The sequence below is a fragment of the Poecilia mexicana genome, unplaced genomic scaffold (assembly GCF_051168715.1).
Source record: "Poecilia mexicana isolate PSO_F unplaced genomic scaffold, ASM5116871v1 scaffold_18, whole genome shotgun sequence".
Taxonomy (NCBI): Eukaryota; Metazoa; Chordata; class Actinopteri; order Cyprinodontiformes; family Poeciliidae; genus Poecilia; species Poecilia mexicana.
In genome coordinates, this window is record NW_028263387.1 from 28,633,197 (window position 1) to 28,658,742 (window position 25,546).

General features: G+C 43.7%; 1 protein-coding gene across 9 annotated transcripts in view; it reads right to left on the reverse strand.

Moving 5' to 3' along the window:
- The window catches only part of ctc1 (CTS telomere maintenance complex component 1), a 67,104-nt gene that overhangs the window by 9,029 nt on the left and 32,529 nt on the right, over nt 1–25,546 (reverse strand). For 3 of the 9 annotated variants that reach the window (XM_088015559.1, XM_088015558.1, XM_088015557.1), the window contains 11 exons: nt 21,344–21,513; nt 20,738–20,852; nt 20,165–20,603; nt 19,955–20,044; nt 19,050–19,190; nt 7,167–7,347; nt 6,964–7,099; nt 6,825–6,896; nt 6,605–6,752; nt 2,279–2,325; nt 1,158–1,314 (listed from right to left, as the gene is read on the reverse strand). In XM_088015559.1, the coding sequence (XP_087871685.1) occupies nt 1,158–1,314; nt 2,279–2,325; nt 6,605–6,752; nt 6,825–6,896; nt 6,964–7,099; nt 7,167–7,347; nt 19,050–19,190; nt 19,955–20,044; nt 20,165–20,603; nt 20,738–20,852; nt 21,344–21,513 (1,696 nt within the window). The remainder of the gene's footprint in view (nt 1–1,157; nt 1,315–2,278; nt 2,326–6,604; nt 6,753–6,824; nt 6,897–6,963; nt 7,100–7,166; nt 7,348–19,049; nt 19,191–19,954; nt 20,045–20,164; nt 20,604–20,737; nt 20,853–21,343; nt 21,514–25,546) is intronic. The other 6 variants (XM_088015561.1, XM_088015560.1, XM_088015564.1 and 3 more) reach the window with 5 other exon arrangements.

Sequence of the window (25,546 nt, forward strand, 5' to 3'; positions counted from 1 at the left end):
ATCTAAACTGTTCAATCTGAACCACCTGTTTAGAGTTGATTATGGAACACAAACAACAATTGGGATTTGAATCCCAAACCAGGTTCAAGCGCTAAGGAGAAAAAGGGTGCAGGTTGGATTTGAAGGGCAGAACTTTGACATGGCAGGAAATTTAATGTTTTTGATTGTTTACTCAATGTTGTATGACTCTGTGTTTTTGGGTTTAATAATGTAAAGCATTTTGAAATGCCTTCCTGCTGAAATGTGCTATAAAAATAAAATTAGATTTGATTTGACTAATATAGAACCAGTTACAGCCACACATTAACTCTGACTAACTGGACAAAGCATTGATACAATTTGATGCATCATGTAACTGGAAAAATAATAATAAAATTATATAAAACCAGCATGATGAGGTTAGCGCTGGTTGGTTAGCCGCTAACGCTCCGACCAACCAGGATCACAGACATAAACTTTACAGGGCAGACAGAAACAGACGCTGGGCAGCGAGTTGAGATGGAAACGACCCATATAACTGTTGGTTCACAAATATAAATCATCCTCACCGCTCCTCTGATAGGACTACAAGTTATTCCTGTGGTTCACGTAGAGCTGTGCAACCAGAGCAACATGGTGGCTTTAAACTCCTACCCTGATGTGGAGTTCTCTAAAGAATCATAATTCCTCACAGGAGGTTGATGTAAATATCCATAGAGGTCAGACTGGGTCCAGTTTGAGTGAAAGGAGGCGCACTGAGGTAAACCTAGGAGATCAAGCAGAGGATCCAGCGCTGTGATTGGTCGCTCTCCTGGCTTTAAATGCATCAACTATAAACTCATCTGTTATAAACTCATCTGTTATAAACTCATCCATTGGGAATAAATCTGCTTTGCTAGTGAAATGCTCAGAGAAACAGACACTTTCAAACTGGCTTTTAAAATTATTATTTTCTTAAAAACAAAAACGGGCAACGCTTAGCCTGGTGGTGGCTAGAAGAGCCTGGTTGGCTTTTCGAGCCCCCGCCAGGCTAGAATATTATTTATTTCATATAATAAATAATATGAAACAGAGGAAAACCTGAAACAACAACCTGGAGTGGATTCAGTGTTTCTGTCCGACATCGTTTCACTTATATTTTCCTCTGGGCTGAGAGCCAATCAGAGAAAGGTACTGACCAGGCTCCGTCCCCCAGGAAACACGTGGATGTGACCTCTGACCCTGACGGCTCTCTGGAGCCCCGCCCACTGGGAATCAGCCAATCCCAGCACAGTCTGGACCGGTCGCCCCGACAACCAGACATGAGCCTCTGCCGTCCCGTCGTCAAACACCAACCTGGAACCAGAACCAGAATCTTTGGGTCAGGACCAGAAGTCAGATGGTACCGGGTTCTACCCAGTTCCAGTCGGTATTAGAACCAGAACCAGGAGCCTCATACATAAAACACTGCGCAGTTTTCACACCAAAACTTGGAGAACGGAAAAATGTAGAAAAGTGAGGCGCACAAAAAACCCGGATGCATAAAACCGCAGGTGCTGCGCACCTTTCCTTTATTAATCCTTATTTGTATTGTGGCTACATGTGGATATAAAACAAATGTAAATAAAAAGTAAAAAAAAAATCCTGATTTACAGGAACCAGCAGCTGCTGCTCCGCCTGTCGCCTCCATAAATACACATTAATGTAAATTAGCATAAATACCCGGAAGTCTGCTGCCACGTGGGGCAGTAATCATGGTAACGGCCTTGTTTGTAGCAGTATGAGTAACAGCAGCAGGTCAGCCGGGATTTAAAGAGAAAGAGTCAGAATAAACTGGACGTTTATTATTAGTAGAATCATGTATATAAGTTGTACATTTACAGAATCAAGATGCTTTATGTCCATAAAGCTTTATGTTCACAAAGCGGAAGGCTGGATGGCTGCAGCTGGACCGGTACCGGTACCACTCGGTTCTGTCTTTAAGTTCTGCTCAGAGATCCAGGATGATCAGTCTGGATGAATCTAAACACCAATAAACCATCAGATCAATATGATCTCTGATCAATCCTCCCTCTGAATCCTTCCTTCAGAGTTTTGATGCTTTTTAATTTTATATTGTTCACAAATGAAGTTTCTGTGGCTGCTGCACATTTTCACACCAGTGAAAAAGTGTGAGTATATTTACACAAACTTTGATGCAAAGTTAATTTTTATACATGCCGACTTTTGCGTAAAATACGGGACCGCACTTTTTTTGTGCACACGCCACTTTATGCATGAGGCCCCAAGTGATTGGGTCAGAACCTGGTTCTGTTCTCACCTCGCTGTGGCCTGGAAGGTGGCTGATCCACACGGAGAGCTGCAGACCTGGAGAGGAAGAGGAGGAAGAGTTTAGCCTTCTGGTTAAACTCTGCTGGTAGTACCAGAGGAGGCCTGCAGGGGGCGCTGCTGCTACAGCTGGAGGCTGAGAGCTGCAGGTGAACAGCTGTTCAGGTTAGCCAGCAGGGGGCAGCACTAACAGGAGGACTGCAGCTTTAAAAGCTTTGAGATTCATTCAAGTTTCAGGCTGAAGCAGCAGGAATCATTTTTAAAACTGCTTCATCTCTATGATGATGAGATTTATTATTCTATAAAAGGTTCAATAATAACAAATAATATGAAACAGAGAAAAACCTGAAACAACAAACATCCTGAAAACATGGAAATGTTTCTATTTAAAATATCATCCATCAGCAGGAGCTTGGTCTGTGATTGGCCGTGACGAGGCTCGGTGTCGATAGGTCGATGGAGATGAACGAGTCGCACCGATTGGATGATGATGACAGAGAGTCTTCCAGTTTGGATTTATGCCAAGGCTTCATCATAAAAAGTTAAATCAGCTGGTAAATGTTAAAAATATTTAGAGTTTCTAAACGTGAACAGAACCTGCTTCAGATGGATCAGAGTCCTGCTCTGGGGGAAACCAGGTTTTCCTCCTCTGGTCAGATGGAGTCGGTAAACACTGAGAGCAGAGGAACCAGATCATCCTGCAGGGAGATTTTACCATCTAGTGATGAGGGAGGATGGATCCGACAGGACCATTTATCATTTTGGTGATTTTCTCCAGACCGGTCCAATTTTTGGAGGAAAATTGATGGGAAGCAGAAAATAAATGAAAATGTTTACAATGTTGATAAAAATCTTAAGACTGATTCACCGACTCGAGGATCTCAGCTTCCTTAAAGCCTCTGGATGTTTTTCCACTGAATCTCCTCTGAAATTAGGAAGCTTCTCCTCTACAGTCTCCACTAAGTTCCACCTGGACGGAGGTGAGGCCTCTGCCTGCTGTCTACCTGAGAATATCACCTGAACCTCTCTTGGTAGATTAAGGTGAAAACCAGCTGATTCACACCAGGTAACAAACTCAGGCAGGATCCAGAGAGCAGGACCACCATCAGCAGATTCACCAGATCAGCATTAGATTGTGAGGAGAATCAGTCATCAGGGCAAAACAGAGAAACTAGAACCCTGAGGGAAAAACTGATGAAACTATTTGATGATAGTTGGCTAGAAACCCGAACTACTTCTCCAACCAGAGCTCTGAACTGGTTTACTGTCTGATTCCAGGTCAGCAGGAGTTTCTCTGCCACCATCATCCCAAGGAGACAGACATCTGAACAGAGAAGATCATCAGTGGCCAGAGAACGATAACTAGCACGACTGAGGAGCTTCCAGATCACATTTAGTATGGATCAATGGCACAGCAGTGAGTGATTGGTTCATTTGGGCATCCATCCATCCATCCATCCATCCATCCATCCATCCAGTTTCTTCCTCTTATCCGGGGTCGGGTAGCAGGGGCAGCAGCCTAAGTAAGGAGGCCCAGTCTTCCCTCTCCAGCCTCTTCCAGCTCCTCCAGGAACCCCAAGCCGTTCCCAGCCAAGACACATCGTCCCTCCAGTGTGTCCTGGGTCTCCCCTCCTCCCAGTGGGACGTGAACTCCTCACCAGGGAGGCGTCCAGGAGGCATCCTGACCAGATGGCCGAGCCTCAACTGGCTCCTCTCGATGTGGAGGAGCAGCGGCTCTACTCTGAGTCCCTCCCGGATGACCGAGCTTCTCTCTCTAAGGGAGAGTCCAGCCACCCTGAGGAGGAAACCCATTTCAGCCGCTTGTATCCGGGATCTCGTTCTTTAGGTCATGACCCAAAGCTCATGACCATAGATGAGGGTGGGAACGTAGATCGACCGGTAAATCGAGAGCTTTGCTTTTTGACTCAGCTCTCTGTTCACCATGACGGACCGGTACAGCACCGCTTCACAGCAGACGCTGCACCAATCCGTCTGTAGATCTCCTGCTCCCTTCTTCCCTCATTGGTGAACAAGATCCCCAGATACTTAAACTCCTCCACTTGGGGCAGGGCGACCCCCCTGACCCGGAGAAGGCTCTCTACCCATTTCCGGCTCAAGACCATGGCCTCGGATTTGGAGGCACTGAGCCTCATCCCGGCCGCTTCGCACTCGGCTGCGAACCGCTCCAGCGAGAGCTGCAGATCACGACCTGATGAAGCCAACAGGACCACATCATCCGCAAAAAGCAGAGATGTGATCCTAAGGCCACCAAAACGGATCCCCTCAACACCTCGGCTGGTCAGAGATTATGTCCATGAAAGTAACGAACAGAATCGGTGACAAAGGGCAGCCTTGGCGGAGTCCAACTCTCACCGGAAATGAGCCCGACTTACTGCCAGCAATGCGGACCAGACTCTGACACTGGTCATACAGGGACCTGACAGCCCGTATCAAAGGGCCCGGTACCCCATACTCCTGGAGAACCCCCCACAGAGCCCCCCTGGGGACACGGTCAAATGCCTTCTGCAACAAAACACATGTAGACTGGTTGGGCGAACTCCCAGAACCCTCCAGGACCTGCTGAGGGTGTAGAGCTGGTCCAGTGTTCCACGACCAGGACGAAAACCACACTGCTCTTCCTGAATCCGAGGTTCGACTATCCGACAGACCCTCCTCTCTCTTTATGGGTCTATTCAGGGGTACATCACTGGGGTGGTGGTCCCCCTTTTTAAACAGGGGGACCACCACCCCAGTCTGCCAATCCAGGGGAACTGCCCCCAATGTCCATGCGATATCGCAGAGTCGTGTGAGCCAACACAACCCTACAACATCCAGAGCCTTAAGGAACTCCGGTTGAATCTCATTCACCCCCGGGGCCCTGCCACCCAGGGGCCCTGCCACCGAGGGGCCCTGCCACCCAGGGGCCCTGCCACCCAGGGGCCCTGCCACCCTGATCGGGGCCCTGCCACCGAGGGGCCCTGCCACCGAGGGGCCCTGCCACCGATGGGCCCTGCCACCCATGGGCCCTGCCACCCTGATCGGGGCCCTGCCACCCAGGGGCCCTGCCACTGAGGAGCTTCCTAACCACCTCGGCGACCTCGTCCCCAGAGATTGGAGAGCCCGACCCCAAGTCCCCAGGCTCAGCTTCCTCAACAGAAGGCATGTTGGTGGGATTGAGGAGGTCTAAGAAGTTTTCCGCCCACCGGCCCACAACGTCCCGAGTTGAGGTCAGCAGCACCACCATCCCCACTATGAACAGTGTTGGTGCTGCACTGCTTCCCCCTCCTGAGACGCCGGATGGTGGACCAGAATCGCCTCGAAGCCGTAGGAAGTCTTTCTCCATGGCCTCTCCAAACTCCTCCCACGCCCGGGTTTTTGCCTCAGCGACCACCTGAGCAGCATGCCGCTTCACCTGCCGGTACCCATCAGCTGCTTCTGGAGTCCCACAGGCCAAAATGGCCCGATAGGACTCCTTCTTCAGCTTGACAGCATCCCTCACCGAAGGTGTTCACCAACGCGTTCAAGGGTTGCCGCCGCGACAGGCACCAGCAACTTTGGGTTTTTCTATAACACAATTATTGATTTTTTTTTACCTGAAATTCAGCTAATCTCTATAGCACTGAATCACATTTATAGAAAACTCCCTTCAGCTCAACTGACCCTGGTTAGCAAAGAGCATCAGACTCAGACTGTTCTTCAAATCAAACTTCTTGTTGATCAGCAGCTGCTTGGTCTAACCCCAGATATGTTCAGATCATTTCTCCAACGTTCTCAGATTCTGATATTCTAGTTTATTCTTTGTGTTCGTCCAGCTGGTTTCCATTATTTGGGTTTCAGATCATTTTCTGTAGATTGAGGTTTATTTCTGCTAATTGTTTAGCTTCGGTTTATTTCCTCTTCCTGTTCTCCCAGCTGCTTCCACTCTCCTCTGATTAGCTCGTCTGGTTCCAGCTCCATCTCTCCACTGGTTCCCTCAGTTCTCTGTCTGATTAATAAACTCATTGTTTTCCCTCCCAGCTCCGTCTGTCTGGTCCACAGAACCTCATACCAGTCCAGATAATATAATTTACCTGGATTAACCCACTGGGCTGTTGAACCTTAATAAAGTCTCCCATTAAGCCTTAGCCCTAACCTCTGACCTCTGACCCAGGAGTGGCCAAACTTTTTCCCATTTAGTCCAAAATTGTCACAAGACAAAAAGAATCAAACTGTTCTAAGGTCCAGTTACACCTGCAGAACCTCAGAACCTCTGATTCACTGCAGTAATAACACTTGTGTGTGTGTTACCTGTGTGTGTGTGTGTGTGTGTGTGTGTTACCTGTTCATATTCACCCCCCTGGTGGCTGCAGCTCCACTGCAGCTGCAGGTGAAGGACACAGACCAGGTGACCTTTGACCTGGGCCTCCACAGTCCTGCTGGAGGCCCAGTGGGCCAGATGCATGCTGGGAGCAGGGGGCGGGGCCAACCTGTAACCAGGAGCAACAGATGGTCAGCAGCAGGTAGACGCAGCAGGTGAGTCCAGGTGAGTCCAGGTTTACCTGCTGCAGTTTCCCAGTGATGTCACTGTGATGCAGCTGACAGGTGAGAGGGAGCAGTACACACTGCCTGACCTGAGACAGGTTAGAGGTCAAAGTTCAGGCTAGAGGTTAAAGGTCAGCTGATGATCATGTGGTCTACCTGGAGATCCTCCTCAGGAACCCTGACAGCAGCACCTGGTTACCTGGCAACAGACCAGGTGGGTAGGGGGTGTGGCTTAGGTCCAGGTACACACAGAGGCTCCGCCCACTTTGGTCACACACCGTCAGACGAACACCTGGACACACACCTGGTTACCAACGGTTACCTGTTTCACCTGGACAGGCGAGTTTAATCGTTTTTACCTGAAGCTCGTCCCGTCCTGTCCATCAGACTGACCCTCTCTGTGACCCGGCCCTGGAAGGTCACGACCTCTGATCTGCAACACAAAGACAGGTGAACTAGCTGCAGTTCCTCTGGTGGCCACAGGGGGCGACGCTGATACCTGCAGTCCAACACCTGGGACACTGTGGAGGGGGGCGGAGCCTGGAGAGAGAGAGAGAGAGAGAAAGAGAGAGAGAGAGAGAGAGAGTGAGACATCAGAACCAGAACCAGGCCTGGTGGCTTTACCCCCCACAGAGTGAACTCTGACCCCCTGCTGCCGATCGATCAGCTCATTTTATGTTTAACTATTTATTTCAAACAGCAGCATAAAACATAAAACATCCTCAAATTTAAGAGTTTTAGATTTTAATAATAAAGTTTCTGTTTCCATAATAACATGAATTATTGTTTCTAAAGTTTCTGTAGGAAACTCAGTGGATGTAAAGAGCTTTAGTAATTAAATCCTCAAACCTCTGAACAAAATGTTAAATATGTTAAATCAGAGATTTATATAGAATATGAAGTGATTTATTATTCAGAACATGTTTAGTTTCAGCCTGGATTGATATGTTTCTACTTAGTTTATTCTGTAAATGTTGAATATGAGGTTTCCAACTGATTTTATCATCTATTATCACACAGATAAATTAACTTAACCCTTTCCACAGATCCACCATCTGAACTTGAATTTTAGTATTTTTGTAACCCTAACCCAAAAACCATGATTTTAATCCACATTTAGTGATAATTTATTGTTGTCAACCCGTTTCTTTAATTTCCTGATTTCTGAGGAGACGATGGAAAGAAGTTGTAAGTTTTCATCAGAGACTAATTTTAATACATTAGACCCTTTTCTTATGTCGTTTATATCCAAATTAAATCAAACTGGTCCCAGTACCAACCCTGAGGTTCCCCAATCAGATTCATCTTCACAAACTGTTTTCTGCTCTTTAAATAAATCCTCATCCAGTTCAGATCTACTCCCTGTATCCCATAACGTTCTAATTTTCTAATTAAGATATCATGATTAACTGTGTCAAAGCTTCTTTAGATCTATAAAAACCCCTTCAGCTAATTTATCTCTATCTGCTGCTTTGGTCATTTATTCTATTAAGTCGGTTCCAGCTGTTGATGTTGACCGATTTGCTCTGAATCCATATTGATTATTGCTGAGTCGTGAATTTTAGAGAAACAGGCCTGTCATTATTGATTATTGGTTGAATCTTTGTTATTTTCATTTTGTTGGGAAATTGTCCCATTTGAAATGATAAATTACAAAAAATAAGTTAAAGGTTTAGAGATTCCCTCAAAACCATTTTAATTGTTTTATTGTGTGGATCATCAGTCCTTGGATGATTTTTACATTTATTCATAATATCAGTGATTTCTTTCTCTTAATGGGTTCAGAGACACTGAACTTGAATTATTCTCAACATAATTTAGATGAGTTGCTGTTTTTATTGCAGGTATTTTTCTGGTCCGATATTCACACAATGACTGTTGAATTTATTTACGACACTCTTCGTATTGGTAATATTCTGGTCATTATCTATGAAATACTGTGGATAACAGTTACTGTTAGAGGTTGTAAGAGCCATATGAATGAAATGAATGATTACTGAGGTGATGGGAGCCTTTGACACCTGGGTGGTGGGTGTGACGAGGTGGGCGTGGCTGTCACTGAAGGTATGAATGGGAGCCATACTGGCTGCTGGCTCATTATGTCTGAGGAAGCGGGTGCGCTGGGGTGGTCATAATTTCTGTTGACCGTGTTTAATGCTGTTTATTGTGACACCATTGGATGGTTTGGTCTGGTCAGTCAGTGTAAATCTGTAAGATCTGAAGTCAGACAATAAAAGTGGAATAAATAGATGATTGCATCAACAAAGGAAGCGGCCTGGAGTTATTCGAAGCGGCGTCGGACAGTTTACAATTCCCCGAGTTATCCCAGTGCGGCCCTCATACATCTTTAGCTTTGCCGCACATTTACCGTCAACAGAAATGACAATCGAATGAGCGGCTCACTGGAAAGGCAAGTCTGGATTCTTTGCTTCTGCTTGGAACAGTTTGGAAGCGGCAATGGCGCATGGAGCGCATCGCAGCGTCATCAGTTAATTGAATGAGATTCCTTCAATGCTGCTCAATCAAGTCCGCTGGAATGGAGGTATGGAAACATACACACACACACTGACTCGCTTTGTCTGAAGAGGAATTGTTAAGGACAATAACGGCAAATGGAGTCAGTTGGATCTAAATCGAGCTCCGTTGTAAGCGGTAAAGAAGAAAAACGACGATCAAAATTAACTGTTAAAGTAAAATTGAGAAGCTTCAAAAGGATCTCAAAGCAAAAGTTCATAAGATTAAAGGAGAGATAAACATTATTAAAGAGATTATGAAAAATGAAGGAAATCTTAGCAGTGTTCAGTCGCATTGTGATGATTTAAAATCATTGCTTGAAAATGCAAATCAGTTGTTTGAGTCTGTTATTCCTCTGTTTCCTACTGAAGAACAAGAAAGACAAACCACTTGGTTTTCAAGCTTGTGTAAATATAATTCTGAATTTATACAAGAAGTTGAAAAATGGCTTGCAGATGCAGAGCAACTTAATAATGAAGCTCAAATGGTTGAAGAAGCTGATTTTAATCAGGCTCAAATGTCCAATGCTGAATCCTGTGTGAACAAAGAGCTCAATGCACCTTTTGTTTCTCAGCATTCAGAGTGTGATGAAAATGCTGATGTTCAGGATGATGTTAGGCCAAGTGACAGTGTTTGTAATGTTGACAGCAGAAGGTCTAGAGGAAGTCGTTCATCAAGAACTAAGTCCTCTTTGTCTTCTACATCTTCTGCTCGTGTTAAAGCAGAAGCAGACATGGCGGCATTAAAGGCACGACACAAGTTGTTGAAACAAAAACATGCTTTGGAGGAGCAGGAGGAACAACTAAGAAAAAGGAAAGAAGAACTGGATTTGGAGATTGAAATTGCAGCTTCAATGGCTAAAGTTAAAGTGTTCCAGGGCTCAGTCTGTTCTCAAGTAAGCAGTGCTGCACAGATTAGGTCTGATGGCATGAATTCATATTTTGAGCGTGAAAATAAAAGATATCAAATATTGAATGTTGATGCAGAGACATTTGTACCTACAGCAGCTGGAACTGAATGCCATGATAAAGCTCCAACCTTTCAGTTTTATTCTCATTTGGGAGCACGACCTAAAGACACAAAGGTTAAAATTCCAGATACATTGACTGACCAGGTGAAGACAAAAATAACACAAGTTGAAGTTCCAACAGACCAAATGATTCATCAATCACAGCCACAATCATTCCATCATAAACATTCATTGTCAGCTGATGAAAATAAGCAGCTGTTAAGTGTGTTGGAAAGACAGAATGAAATTACAAGCTTGCTTGTAAATCAACAATCTTTATTTTTTCTGCCAAAACGGGACATACCAATATTTGATGGTGATCCACTCCAGTTTAAAACATTCATCATAGCGTTTGAACACAGCATTGAAACAAAGGCTCACAGTGCCAAAGACTCTCTATACTTTCTGGAGCAGTACATAGAGGTCAGCCTCGTGACCTAGTGAGAAGCTGTGTTCATATGGCTAATGATTCTGGATATGCTAAAGCTAAATCTTTGCTTCAAGAACATTTTGGTTGTTCATTGAAAATAATTGCTGCATACATGAATAAAGTTTTATCCTGGCCTGCTTTGCAGGCAGAAGATGTAAAGGCTTTACAAGCATTCAGCTTTCTGCTCAGGGAATGCTGCAATGTGATGGAAAACAATGGCTGTCTGCATGAGTTGGATGTTCCTGCCAATATGCAAACAATTATCAAAAAACTGCCTTTTAAACTGCGAGACAGGTGGAGAAATGATGTGTGTGATTTACAGGAGAAGTTCAAAAGAAGAGCAGCGTACAGTCACAATGTTCGGTTTGTAGAAAGGCAAGTGAAGATGGCCAGTGATCCACTTTTTGGTGATATCCAAGATTCTTCATCTAGACCAAAGAAGGATGTTGGAGTCTATAAATCACAGCAGCGATTAAAGATAAAAGGAAGTAGTTAAAGCTGATCCTGAAGTAAAGAAAGGAAGAGAGACAGCTGTTATAAAGAGTTGTTTATTATGTGGAGCTGGACATTCCTTGGACACATGCCCTCTACTGGAAAGGAGGACACATGGGGAGAAGATGACATTTCTGAAAGAAAATGGGGTTTTAGCTGTTTATGCACTGGGCACATCAGCAAAGACTGTAAAAGGCGGCATCACTGTAAAGTGTGTAGCTTAAGACATCCCACTATGCTTCATGTCTTCTCCAAAGAAAGGGAAAATGCTCCAGCCATAAGAAGAAGGAAGTGGAGACAACAAGTGGAAGTGCCTCCATCTCTGCTCAGTCCAGTGGTCTAACTGGGGCCGGTGACCATGGCTGTACTCTCTCTATTGTACCAGTCAGAGTGAAGTCTACAAAGAGCCAAAAGACAATAGTAACGTATGCTTTTTTAGACCCTGGAAGCTCTGCATCATTCTGTACTGAAGAACTGATGAACAGATTAAATGTCACTGGGAGACATACAAGCATCCTTCTACGGACAATGGGTCAAGAGAAGGTGGTTGGAAGCAACATTGTGTCAGATTTGGAGATTGCTGGGCTAAATGAAGACATCTTTTGTGAATTACCTGACGTATTCACACAGAGAAGCATGCCTGTTCATTACAGCAACATTCCACACCAAGAAGACCTTGAAAGATGGCCACATCTGAAAAATTTGAAGATTGTTGAAATCAATTCAGGAGTTGATTTGCTCATTGGGACCAATGTGCCTAAAGCACTGGAGCCATGGGATGTTATCCGAAGTCAAAATGGAGGCCCCTATGCAGTTAAGACGATCCTTGGATGGCAGTGAATGGACCTCTCAGAGGAGACTGTGATGTCGACACAAGAGAGCTACAACCAACTGTTACTGTCAACAGGATTTCTATGTCAAGACTTGAAGACTTGTGGCAACAACAAATGAAGGTTGATTTTCCTGAATGTTCTCAAGATGAACAACCTGGATGGTCCAGAGAAGACAATCAGTTCATGGAGCTGGTTACAGAATCAGTTAAGTTGAAAGATGGTCATTACAGCATCGCTTTACCTCTGAGACACAAAGATCTGAAAATGCCCAACAATAAGAAAGTGGCTGAACAGCGGGTGTTGAATCTCAGAAGGAAGTTTATCAAGAACCCTCAATTCCATTCTGACTACACTAACTTCATGAATGACATCATTTCCAAGGGCTACACAGAGAGAGTCTCAGTTGAAAATCTTGAACGGTGTGATGGTAAAGTTTGGTATATACCACACCATGGAGTATATCATCCTCATAAGAAGAAGATAAGAGTCGTGTTTGACTGCAGTGCAACATTTGGAGGAAAATCTTCAAAGACTCAACTCTTACAAGGTCCAAACCTCACCAGTTCATTGGTTGGTGTCATCACTAGATTCAGAAAGGAACCTGTTGTCATCACGGCGGACATTGAGGCCATGTTTCATCAGATCCAAGTACCACCATCTGACTCTGATCTGGTGCGATTCCTCTGGTGGCCAAATGGAGAGTATGAGCAGCATCTGGTGGAGTACCGAATGGTTGCACACCTTTTTGGAGCTACATCATGTCCAAACTGTGAAGGTGTGCAGAGGACACCTGGAGAACCTGGATATGGATAATGATGATCTACCAATGGAACGTCTGTTGGGTGTACAGTGGTGTGTACAATCAGACCTGCTGAGATTCAAGTTTTAATCCAGCAGATTTGCATCCAGAGGAACAAGTGTGAAGTCTTTTTTGAAGGCTGATACCTGGGTGTCTGGACCAAAGTTTCTTCATAACCCTGAATGGAAATGGCCTGCAAATCCTGAGGACATAAGTCATTTTGCTCTGGAGGATCCAGAAGATCCAGAGATCACTTTCTTCCAGGAGATGTCGTCCTCATTGTGGACGACTCTGCTCCACGCAACTCATGGTTAATGGGTAGAGTTGTGAACATTGTTCCTGATAAATGAGGACTGGTCCGGTCAGTTCGCATCAAGACAAAGACGAACTACCTGGAAAGATCCTTTACCAAGTTGTGTCTGCTTCAGGAGGCGGAGACAACATGAATATTTTAACAACCTTTTCTCTGCTTTCTCATTACCAGTGACTTCCTTTTCTCTAGTTGACTGCTTATTCTAAAAGATAGATAAATATTGAACAATTTATGATTATTTGTTTTAGGATTGTCTCTTACATGTTAATATTTCAGATAATTATTTTTGTAATAATTAGGGGCCGGAATGTAAGAGCCATATGAATGAAATAAATGATTGAGGTGACGGGAGCGCACGCCTTTGACACCTGGGTGGTGGGTGTGTCGAGGTGGGCGTGGCTGTGACTAAAGGTATGAATGCATACTGGCTGCTGGCTCATTAGGTTTGAGGAAGAGGCTGCGCCGGGGTGGTCATAATTTCTGTTGACCGTGTTTAATGCCGTTTACTGTTGGCACCATTGGATGGTTTGGTCTGGTCAGTCAGTGTAAATCTGTAAGATCTGAAGTCAGACAATAAAAGTGGAATAAATAGATGATTGCATCAACAAGGAAGCGGCCTGGAGTTATTTGAAGCGGCGTCGGACAGTTTTGAATTCCCCGAGTTATCCCAGTGCGGCCCTCATACATCTTTAGCTTTGCCGCACATCTAGAGGTTTTACTGATAATATTTAAAATGTGCCATGTCACTTTAGTATTATTTTTATTACTATCTAATAATTAATAATATTCCTTTTTACATGCCTTTATAATATTAGTTAACTTATTTTTATATTTCTTATATTTTTTTGTATTCAGAAGTTCTGTATTTTATAAATTCCTTAAAAAGATTGTTTTTCTTTTTACATGCATTTTTTAATCCACTGCTCGTTTCTTGCTTTTCATCTTATTTTCCTTAACTGGGCAGTTGTTGTTATTATATAATAATGTTAAATTTCTTCATATGCTGAACTCAATTTGGAGACTCAGACGGAGAAAAAAAGTGATTAAAAAGTTTATTGACTTAAACGAATTAAAGTTCTTTGGATGCTCATTCCCAGCAGGAGACGCTGCGCTTTAGTGATGCTGATTTGAGACGTTGCCCCCTGGTGGTGGAGGCCTGAAGGGGGAAGAGGTGGAGAAGGGGGCGGATAATGCCATGAATTAAGGTTCTTATCAACAGGAGTCCGATCTGTGATTGGCTGAGAGGGGCGAGGTCTGATAATGATTGGCTGGTGGCGGATGAATGTGACGCAGTGATTGGATGATGCAGGTGAGCCTGAAGAGTCTTCCAGTTTAAATTTACGCCAAGGATTCACTTCACATCTTTTATTCTATGAATTAATCTCATTACATTAATTTATATATGTATTAATCTGTCATCAAATCGGCTTTTAGTGCCTTCAGTGACTCTTCTGATCCGTCTGTAAATTGATCTGATGTTTTGATCAGTTTTTTTGCAGTTACAGTCATAGACTGTAAACACTGGTAAATCAATTATATAATTTATTATACTTAAGTTAAACTAGAACATCTGTAAGAATATAAAAATATAACCAGTTAAGGTTGCACAGTGTGATGTAATGCAGCCTGGTGGCTTTAGACTCTACAAGGTGTTATTAAATTATTCTGTCATTCTGTTTATTTGGATTTAGAAGGTTAATGTTGAAAAAATTTAACTCTTTGATTAACTTTTATAAATGTTTCTTCCATCCAGTTATTGAATATTTCTATATTTGATCTATAAATCATAAAAATATTATTCTTTCTGTCCATTTCTAGTCACACATTAAAACCATCATAATGACAGCTGACATTGTTTCTGTCGTCTTATAATTAAAGTTCTTATCCACAAAAACAGCTACATCACCTCCATTTTAGTTTCCTCTGTTTTTACAAACCATTTCATAACCAAAGTCTTTTTCACTGTTGAGCCTCGTTTCTGATAATGATATTAAAGGTCTGTGATTTGCTGGAGCTTCTGTTTGATGTTGCAGAAATTTGCATACCAGCTTCTACTATTAAAGTGAATTATTGAATAAATGTTCAGTTTTACTGCTGCTGGTCGTCACTGTAACAGTAAAAATGTCATCAGGATCAATATCATTTTCCACATCTTGCTGATGACAGTCGTCGGTTCCACATCCTCATAATCAGCGACCCACAGCAGCTTTTTCCATCCAGCTGTGCCAGTTGTCATGGTGATGTTTGTACATCTGGCTAATAATCACAGACCACAAACCTGGTTGTCCTTCAAACGTCTCTGGGTGATTTTGGGGAACTTGATCGGGGACGGATGATCAACTTATAACGGAGAAAAGCGACGTCCTTCCTTGACGTGATGCTTTAAGTCCTGCATCAGTTCTGCCCTTTCAGCATCTCTGAAGTCCTCGTTAATGTAGATTTTGGATTCCTTAAATGTGCTGCAGAATAGATGATCTGTCCTTGTACCTCAGGAGTTTGACGACGATCCACCTGTGTCTGTTTCCTCTGGGTTTCCCAGTGCAGTGAGCTCCACGTCTCGATCTCATGTCGCAGGTTTACCTTTTCAGACCGTCTTCACTTTGTCCTCCATCTCAGCCCAAGCCTCGTTTGGCGACTCAGTAACTCCGTCGATAACTAGATTGTTTCTCCTTGATTGTCCCTCCAGCTCCTCCATCTTATCAGTGATTGCCAACAGGCTGTTACAAACTTTAAATACGTCTGACTGCAGCGAGTTACCTCATTCGCTGTGCTCAACACTTTCTGCTTTGACGTCATCCACGACTTTCTGTGTAAATCTCTGGCTGGATTTAATGTCCTGCCCTTCTCCTGTCACCTCGTCCAGTCTGATGTTTGTCCAGAATGATTTGAACGAAGCCTTTCAAATTGTCCTGTTGTAGTTGAAGCATTTCCCTCTGCTGGCTCAGAAACTCTTTCACTTGTGAGCAAAACAAACTCCTCATCTCGTCTCAGTCTTGGATCCTTTGAGGAATTATTTCACCTGACTTTTACTGAAAATAAATAATCTGATGTCCACAGAAAGCAGTTAACCCAAACTCTCACTGTGTCTTGATGCCGATCACCAAAATCGATCACTAATGCCTGCAGAAGCCAGTGTGCAGCTGGTCTCTTTCCTTCTCACTGTGCAGCAGCCAATCCTAACCGATGTGGTGTGAAACTACAACGCCCTGTGTGAAGGTCAAAATCCATAAACAACAAATCTAATATGTTCATATGACGGAGCAAACAAGAGTTTGAGGAGTTTCTCTGCATGGAGGCTCAATGCAGGAGAAAAGACATCTGGATGCAGACAGCAGGTAAAGCAGCACAGATACTAATATTCATAATATTCACCCAGAACAGAATCACAGTCAGAAGCAACAAATAACCAGAAACATAATTTAAGTCATCAAGCTGGAGGGATAAGCTGCTGGTTCTGCTCTCACTGTTGGACCTCAGCTACTGGTAGTGATATTTCACAGACCAGTGATGAGGCAGAGCCTCATCTGTCATCATGGAAAAATTATACATAATGATAAAATCATTTATATTGCTATTTTCACCATGTGGTTTATACTATAAAGTATTTAGTTTTCATTTAGCTTAACCAATTCTGATGATTTTTCTTCAAAATCACTAACTACGCTAACTGCTGTTCGATGCTCCTCCTGCCTGTACACCAGCAATAAAATGGTTAAAAACATTTAATGTCTGAACTGATTTTCCATAATTTCGCTCATGTATATAATGTACAGTGTGTTTTGTCACCAGCTGTGTGTGTATTGTGTTTTGTGCTGAGTAGCGATCAGAAACAGCAGAGAACAGATTGAGGCAGTTATCTTGCCTGATGCCAGGGGGCGCTCATGATCCCAGACGTTGCTATAAATAAATCTGGAGAATTATAAAGAAGTGCTGAGATTTTCTAACATGATAACGTCTTTGCCACTTCAGCACCAGCAGTGACAAACGTTCAGAGGATGAAAACACTGAACCAGTGGAGCCCACAGTGGGCAGTGACCACAGTGACCACAGTGACCACAGTGACCACAGTGGGCAGTGACCACAGTGACCACAGTGGGCAGTGACCACAGTGACCACAGTGACCACAGTGACCACAGTGGGCAGTGACCACAGTGACCACAGTGGGCAGTGACCACAGTGACCACAGTGGGCAGTGACCACAGTGACCACAGTGGGCAGTGACCACAGTGACCACAGTGGGCAGTGACCACAGTGACCACAGTGACCACTCGTCATTCCACAGAAAGACCAAAATGGTTTTTTAGCCAAATAAATAGTTCAGCAGGAGGAGACAGGATTATATTTCTGTTCATTTTGACAGATTATTAACATGAGATCTCTGATGTAATACCAGGTTCAGCCTCCACTATGAAGTCTAACCCAGATTTTGTAAATAGCTGAACCAGGTGCTACACCGAGCGCTACAGCTAATATTAGCTGGCATCTCGCCGTGGACATAAATACAGTTTATTAATATGTTATTCATAAAGTATAAACATTAATATGTCCATCTGACTGTGAAATGTTGTCCTCCAAGATCAACAGTCCGTCGATATGAACAACAACAACCAGCAGTCCTGAGGCTTCTGCTACAATCGATAGCAGCCACACAGGCAGACCAGGTGGAGGAAACAAACGCACCCAGCACAACGCTTTCTTTCTATTGGGTGAGAGGTTGCTAGGCGACTAAGGCAGTTCCATGTTTTGTAAGCGAGAAGTTTTGAGTGCAACTGTTACAAGTTTTGAGAACAAAAGACATGAAATCCTGCTTTCTAACTGCATGTGCTGTTGTTGCTGTTGGATTATGACAGAAAATCCCCCATAATCTCTGGGTGTTTTCCTCTCTGACCTCCTGCTTCTCTTTTAGATGAGGGTCTGTGTGTAAGTCTGTCACAAAACGCTCTGTGAGGAGTTTATTCTGCTCAGTTCATACAATGACACCAGTTCAGATTCTGGGACTTGGAGGAATCAGACACAGTTTGGCCAAAAATGTTCTAAATATTTATTGGTCCTCCATGTCAGGAACATGTTATAGTTCAGCTCAAGGTAGAACATCGTCTGCATCGGTCCAAGGACAGACTGGAAGTTCAGAAAGGACCTGGATCCGACATGTGATGGTTGAAAACAAACTTCAGCCACATTTTTACACATTCTGGTGCAAAGCTGCATGGATATTGGCAAAATATCTGATAGTTTCTCATCAATATCTGGACAAACTGTTGATCCATCACCACTCAGCTGTTTGGTTTGGCTCCAGCAGAGGCTTCAGCAAACATTCACTGTTAGCTTCCTGCTCTCTAAGACTCATTGATGGATCCACATCCTCCAGGATATGAGTTAAGGGTTAGAGAGGTTATGTCTGACATTCATTTGGAGGAAATCAGATATTCAGTTAAAGGATCTATAAACTAATTATTGGATATCTGGCAGCCATTTATATCTTATGTAGAAAGAATCTCAGCAGATAAATTTGTGTAAAGGTCAAATATTGGCTCTTTCATTTATGCACAAACCTGCATCGACTGATGTGCGAATACAAGGTGGATTCATTTTGGGGTAACAGGTCCAGTATGGGGGGGAGGAGGGGGGATTTCTGTTATGTGTGTCTCAGTAAAACAATAAAAAGACTTTGATCAAATAAAAACTTTCACTATATCCTAACATAAAAAATAATCTCTCTCAGTGTTGTAAACTTTTTAAAATCTATTTTTATTAAATTAAATAAACCCTCCTCCCTCCCCCTCAGTAATCAGCCATTTTGCCCCAGCTACATTCCCCTGGAACGGGTCTGAACAGAACCAGAACCAGGTTACCTGAGTCCAGGTGTGCGGCAGCAGCAGGGGGCGGGTCAGAGTGTGGAACCTCCAATCAGGTCGCACCTGGAGGGAGGAGTCAGCATGAAGCTCCACCCCCTTCTGCCCAGCAACACTGCAGCCAATCAGAACGCTGGGATCCTGTTGGACACACAGAGAACCAATCAGCTGCAGGGGGACAGGAAGCAGCTACCTGTCAGGACAGGCCTGGTCTCAGGGAGACGACCTGGACCAGGTGAGTTCAGTCAGAAAGTATGAATAAAAACTACATAGTCAATAAAAACTAGGGCTGAAACGATTCCTTGAAGTTGTTGACGAAAGCTAAGTGTTAGCGGCATAACGTCCAGTCTTCAAGTTCGGCCCGTCGGGATTTTATTGATTAGTGATAATTCCAGGTTTTCATCGTTTTCGGGGAACCAATAAACATCCTTAAGATGACCGGAGCGATCCGGGAGTCCGGCAGCCTTTCTGCTCCGGAGCTGGAAGCGAACGGCGGGAAGAAGCTGAGGAGGATTTCTACAGGTAGAGACTGAACACGGCGGGCGGCTGATGCTGACAGTGGAAGAGCAGCTTTAGGACGAACCGGGAAATTAATGTCATATCATCCCGGTCTGAACACACGGGAGGTGGAACATGGCTGGTAGATGAGCTTCTGAGTGGAACCATAAATATCCCGTATTGGTCCCCAGGTCTTACCTTCGTACCCTGGTCTACCTGTCCCCATCTTACGATCGTTCTGTCAGATTTTTTATCCGATTAATCGTAAGAATAATCAATAGATTACTCGATAACTAAAATATTCGTTTACAACAGCCCTATAAAACATGAAGAGCTCCAGAACCAGGTAACCAGTGGACCCAGTCCAGAGGTAACCATCCATCAGTGACATCATCAAGGTGTTTTACCTGAGTGTTTGGTGCTGTGAGTCTGTAGATGGATCCAGGCTGGAGGAGAGGAAACCATCGAGAGGAAACACCTGACAACTGCAGCAGCACCTGGAGACACGGTGAGGGTGACATCAGGTGAACACCTGGTGATCGTCCAGGTAACCATCAGGTAACTTCCTCTCTCTCCAGATAACAGTCTGACATTTCTCCTACATTTCTCCTCCTCACCTTCTCCTCCCTTTCTGGCTTCACCTCCTTCTCCATCATTGGCTGGTTCTTTGGGTCCCGCCCCCAGCGGACCACTGGACCAATCAGCAGAGCCGTAGCAGAGAAGCCCAGCTGAAGCCCCGCCCCCTCACTGCTCCCACCAATCACTGCATTTCTCCAGGCCACGCCTCCTTTAGACTCCACCCTAATCACCATAGAAACACAGGGCTGGGAGGCCCCGCCCTCAGGAGCTGTTACCATGGCAACGGAGGAGAGCTCTTCATCACATCGCCTTTTCTTCAGACATGAGCCTTCATCATCATCATCCTCCTCTTCCTCTCTGTGGTTCCTCTGCTGGTCGTCACTTCCTGGCTCCGCCCCCCTAATCCTCAGGTGTGTTGCCATGGCAACAGAGGGGCTCAGAATGACCAGGTGGTCCAGAGAGAACTGCAGGTAAACTCTGTAGAAAACAGGTGGAGTCAGAAACACCTGATGGAGGCTGGTGGTCAGATCCCCTCTGAGCATGCTCAGTAGGGCCCCCTGCTGGTTCTGGTACCAGACAGGAACCGGGTCAGAACCAGCCGGTTCCAGTACCTGCAGGTTCTGTTGGAGATGGAGCGGTTCTGGTCCAGGTGTCGGCAAGACGGGAACTCTGATTGGAGGAACCGCTCCGTTACCATGGTGAAGCTCCGCACACACACCAGGCTGCCTGAAACACCCACACACACACACACTGTGAGGACCAAAGGCTTGGTTCTGGACCAGAACCTCCATGGTGGTTGGATTCACTCAGCAGCTCATCATCATCATCATCATCATCATCAGTTAGCTCGTTAATAAACAGTAAAATGTTTCTGTGTCTGATGAGGAAGACGCTCCACAGGTTTTATCTTCATCTCCATCAGAGGGTCGATGAACCGACCAGCTGATAATCTGACAGATTAATTATTATGACAGGATTAATAATCTGGTCTGATTTAATGACCTCAGTGAATAAAACTGGGTTTATTCTGAACTCTGCTGGTGGTTTTTCACCTCATCGTGTTAAAGAATCTGATGAATGAATGAATTAACGAACGAACTCAGGTTGGGTTTATGACCCAGTAAATCAGATGGTTAAACCAAACTGGGTCCAGTTAGAGATGCTGATCTGGACCTGAAGACCTGATGGTGTATGTGTGTGTGTGTGTGTGTTCCTACCGATCCAGGCGGTGTTGAAGACCGACCTCTGACCTCCATCCTCCTCCTCTGTGGTTTCTGTGATGACGCAGCTCACAGAGGCTGTAGCATCTCTGAGCTCCAGGCTCTGTGTGAACTCTGACCTTTCAGACGGGAGCTGGAGGACGCCGACCAGCAGGAGGGGGCGGAGCCTAACGGGAAGGACAACATGAGACACTAAAAGGGGGCGGAGCCTAACGGGAAGGACAACATGAGACACTAAAAGGGGGCGGGGCCTAACAGGGAGGACAACATGAGATGATAGACATAATATAAGGATAGACCATCATGCACCGCTCTCGCCTATTGTCGCTGACGAGATTTAGGGCGGCCATCTTGGAGCGGTCCTCCACTCCACTCAGCGTTATGTGTTTAGCAGCACAATGACGTATCAGCGGATTTAATCGATCATAACACACTTTGTTACTGTAAACCATATTCAAACATCTATCAAAGCTACATTTATAAACAATTGTATTTTTTAAGTATGTTTTTAATACATAGTTCATCATATTTAAATATGCTTAGTGGCTATAACAATAGAAGAGGAATGGAATATTCTGATATCGATGTATGAAGAGCATATTACAAAGCACACAGCCGTTCATAGTTTATTTAATACATTATTTAGTAATATCAATACATATTTTATATAACTATACAAACACTAATAAATAAAGATTAATACTGAATTATATATACATGTTTATATGAATGTAAATAACAGAGGTGTGCCGATCGATCGGTCACCGATCATAATCGGGCCGATTTCCGTTAAAAAGTGTATGATCGGTGATCGGCGATCATTGGCTCTTGTTGCCGATACCAATCATCTCATTTCCAGCCTGCCTGTGCAGCTGGTCTCTTCTTTTCTTCACTCTGCGCAAACGCGCAGCAACAAATCCTAAGCGATGTGGAACTATAACCACTGAGTGAATGGGGAAGTTTGCGTGTTGCGGCGGAAAGCAGGTCAAAATGCATCAACACAACGAATCTAATACGACATAAAAACAAAGCCATACTTGACGGAGTTTGGCTACATCGAGGCTCACTGCAGTAAAAAGACATACGGAGGATCAGACAGCAGGTAAAGCAGCGCACAGCTACAAACACTCACCTGGATTAGCATGACGGTCAGAAAGCTAAACAAATAACCTGGAAAATTATTTAAGTCTTCGAGCTGCGATGTCAGACGCTGGTTCTGCTCTCCTGTTGAACCGCTGCTACGCTACAGGTAGTAATATCTGACAGACGGAGCTTCGCTTCTGCTCCACCTGGTAGTGACTCTCACACCGAACCTGCTTAAAGCTGCAGCATCTAACTTAAAAAATACATTTTACATACGTATTAAAACTTTCGCTGTCCTAACATGAGACAGATAATCTCTGAAAAAATAATCGATCTCCTCCCTGATCTGCATAATCACTCCGCTCAGTCAGAAACAGCCAATCAGAGCTAGCAGTAATCAGCTAGCCACAATGCTATCAGGAAGTTACCGCAGTGAAGTTAGTTTCAAGTTGGATATTCGATATTCGAGCTCCGCGGAGTAAGCGGCGCTTAGCTCAAGGTTGATCCGATTTATGAACGCTACTGTCGGCCAGCGGTTCTCCACCGCTCCCGGCCGCAGCGCCCGAAGGTTGACTTAGGGACTGTCAACAAATTACCGAACCTAACATTCCTGTCAAAGAAATGTTAATAAATGCCTTGAATTGTAACCAACTAACTGTCAGTGCTAATTCATGCTTTTACATGACACACAATATCATCTATTAAATTTTAAAGTCAATATTTTCAATAATTTTAATATTAAATAATATGTTTTCTTCAATAGCTTCCAGGTCATGTGACATGATTCAAAATCACTTTGAAATTATTATACTAGTCTCTTTAGATGAGGCACAGTCATTTGTTTTCCATTTTAAATAATTTTCAATTTTTAAAGAATTTTATTTTTGCCAAAATTGAGGGTTTTTATTCAACAGCTTCCAGGTCATGTGACCTATTGACTCAAAATCACTTTGAAATAATTATACTAGTACCTATAGATGAGGCACAGACATTTATTTTCCATTTTAACATTTTTTTTATTTTTTAGCAATTTGTTTTGTCAATATTTAGGATTTTAATTCAATAGCTTCCAGGTATTGTGACCTACTGACCCAGAACCAGTGTGAAATTGTTCTTTTATCCTGTATAGATGAGGCACAGTCATTTGTTTCCTATTTTAACATTTTTTTTATGTTTTAGCAATTTCATTTGTCAAAATTTAGCATGTTTTTGCAATAGCTTCCAAGACATGTGTTCTATTGATTCAAAACTACTTTGAAATTGTTGTACTAATCATTAGAGATGAGGCACCCTCATTTTTCCCCATTTTAGATCTTTATTCATTTTTTACATCATTTTAATTTACAAATTAAAAAATATGATTGGTGTTTAATATCTTAAATTTCATGTGACCGACTGAAAAGGAATAAAAATGAGTTTGCGCCACCTATACTGTCTAGTGGAATAATTTCACATTGATTTTGAGTTAATAAGACCCAATTAACTTATGGGTCTTATGACCCATAAGCTATTGAAGAAAAATCAATCAATCATCTTCCCCTTGTCTGCAGTCGGGTTGCAGACAAACTTGCTACAATCTTTGCCTCATTGGCCCAACGCTGGACGGTGAATGTAACATAAGAAGCATGATGTTCCATTTGGATGATAAGTATGGCTTGTGGAATTTGATCATCTTTTAGCATTAAAGTTTGTTTTTATATATAACCAAATCTCATTATTTCTCAAGGTCATTTATGATGAGTGGTTCTGGTCGGGTCCTGAAACTGGTTAACGGACATGGGTGGTGAACAGAGACAGAAATGAATGAACTCCAACAGTGAACAAGATCCTAAGATGCTTAAACTCCTCCACTTGGGTCAGGACAATCTTCCCTGACCCAAATAAGGCGCTCTACCCTTTTCCATGACCATGGCCTTGGATCTGGAGGTACTGATCCTCCTCATCTGCATACTGCTCCAGTAAAGCTGTAGATCACGACCCGATGAAGCCAGTAGGGCCAAATCATCTGCCAAAAGCAGAGGTGTGATCCCAAGGCCACCAAAATGGATCCCTTCAGAACCCCGGTTGTGCAGAACGTGGCCTCGGACAGAAAACACCCAAATCCAAAAATCTAATCAAATTTTATTTATATATCACATTTCAACAACAAGGCATTTCAAAGAGCTTTACACCATAAAAACACAAAAATACAAAGTCATAGAAACACAGCCAACAACTGAAACATTACATTATCTCACTACATATCAGATTGTTTATTAATGTTCCATTAATTAGCGCATGGCTCTCATCTCGGGTCATGCGATGAGATGAGACTATTTCTAGTCAGAACCTCTCAACCTCACACACCAGCTCAGGCTCCCACCAGAGAGGTGATGCCCATGAAAAGTCTACCACCCAGGGTCAGATGGCCAAGGTCCCCTCCCTCGGCCTTCTAACATCCCACATTGCACCCAGCCCTTTTGGCCCACAGTTGGTGAGCCCATAGGAAGGTGAATCCACTGTGGGCTGAGCCTGGCCAGACTCCATGTGTTTTGGCACCAGATGCTGCCACGGAGCACCAACTCCAGGCTCGGCTCCAGGATGGAGCCCTGGTGACCTGCGTCCAGGTGAGGGGACACTGTATCCATTGATTGTGCTCTTCATAAAGGGTCTTGGGCTGCTCTTTGTCTGGTTCATCACCTCTAGCATTGGGTGACCCTACAAGGGGCATGAAACCCCTGACAGCATAACTCCTAGAGTCACTTCAACACTCAAACCCTTTCATCATGATAAGGTGGCAGCCTATGGAGGTGAAGAGAAAATAGGAAATATATTTTAAATATAAAATTGCCTAAAAAATAATAAAAAGGGTCAAAATGAATTAAAAATGAGCGTACCTCATTGCTCCAGTCTACTAAAACAAATTTACACTGATTTCGAGTAATTGGGTCAGTTTAGTGAGAACTCTTGCCCTCGTTCTCACATAACACCAGTATTAAAGTCCCTACACTGACTCCCTGTAGCTCATAGAATAGAATAGAAAAATACTGTTGTTAGTTTATAAATCACTGAACAGTTTAGTACCACAATACACTAAAGATCTGCTGTTGTATCAATCTTCCAGACCCCTCAGATCTT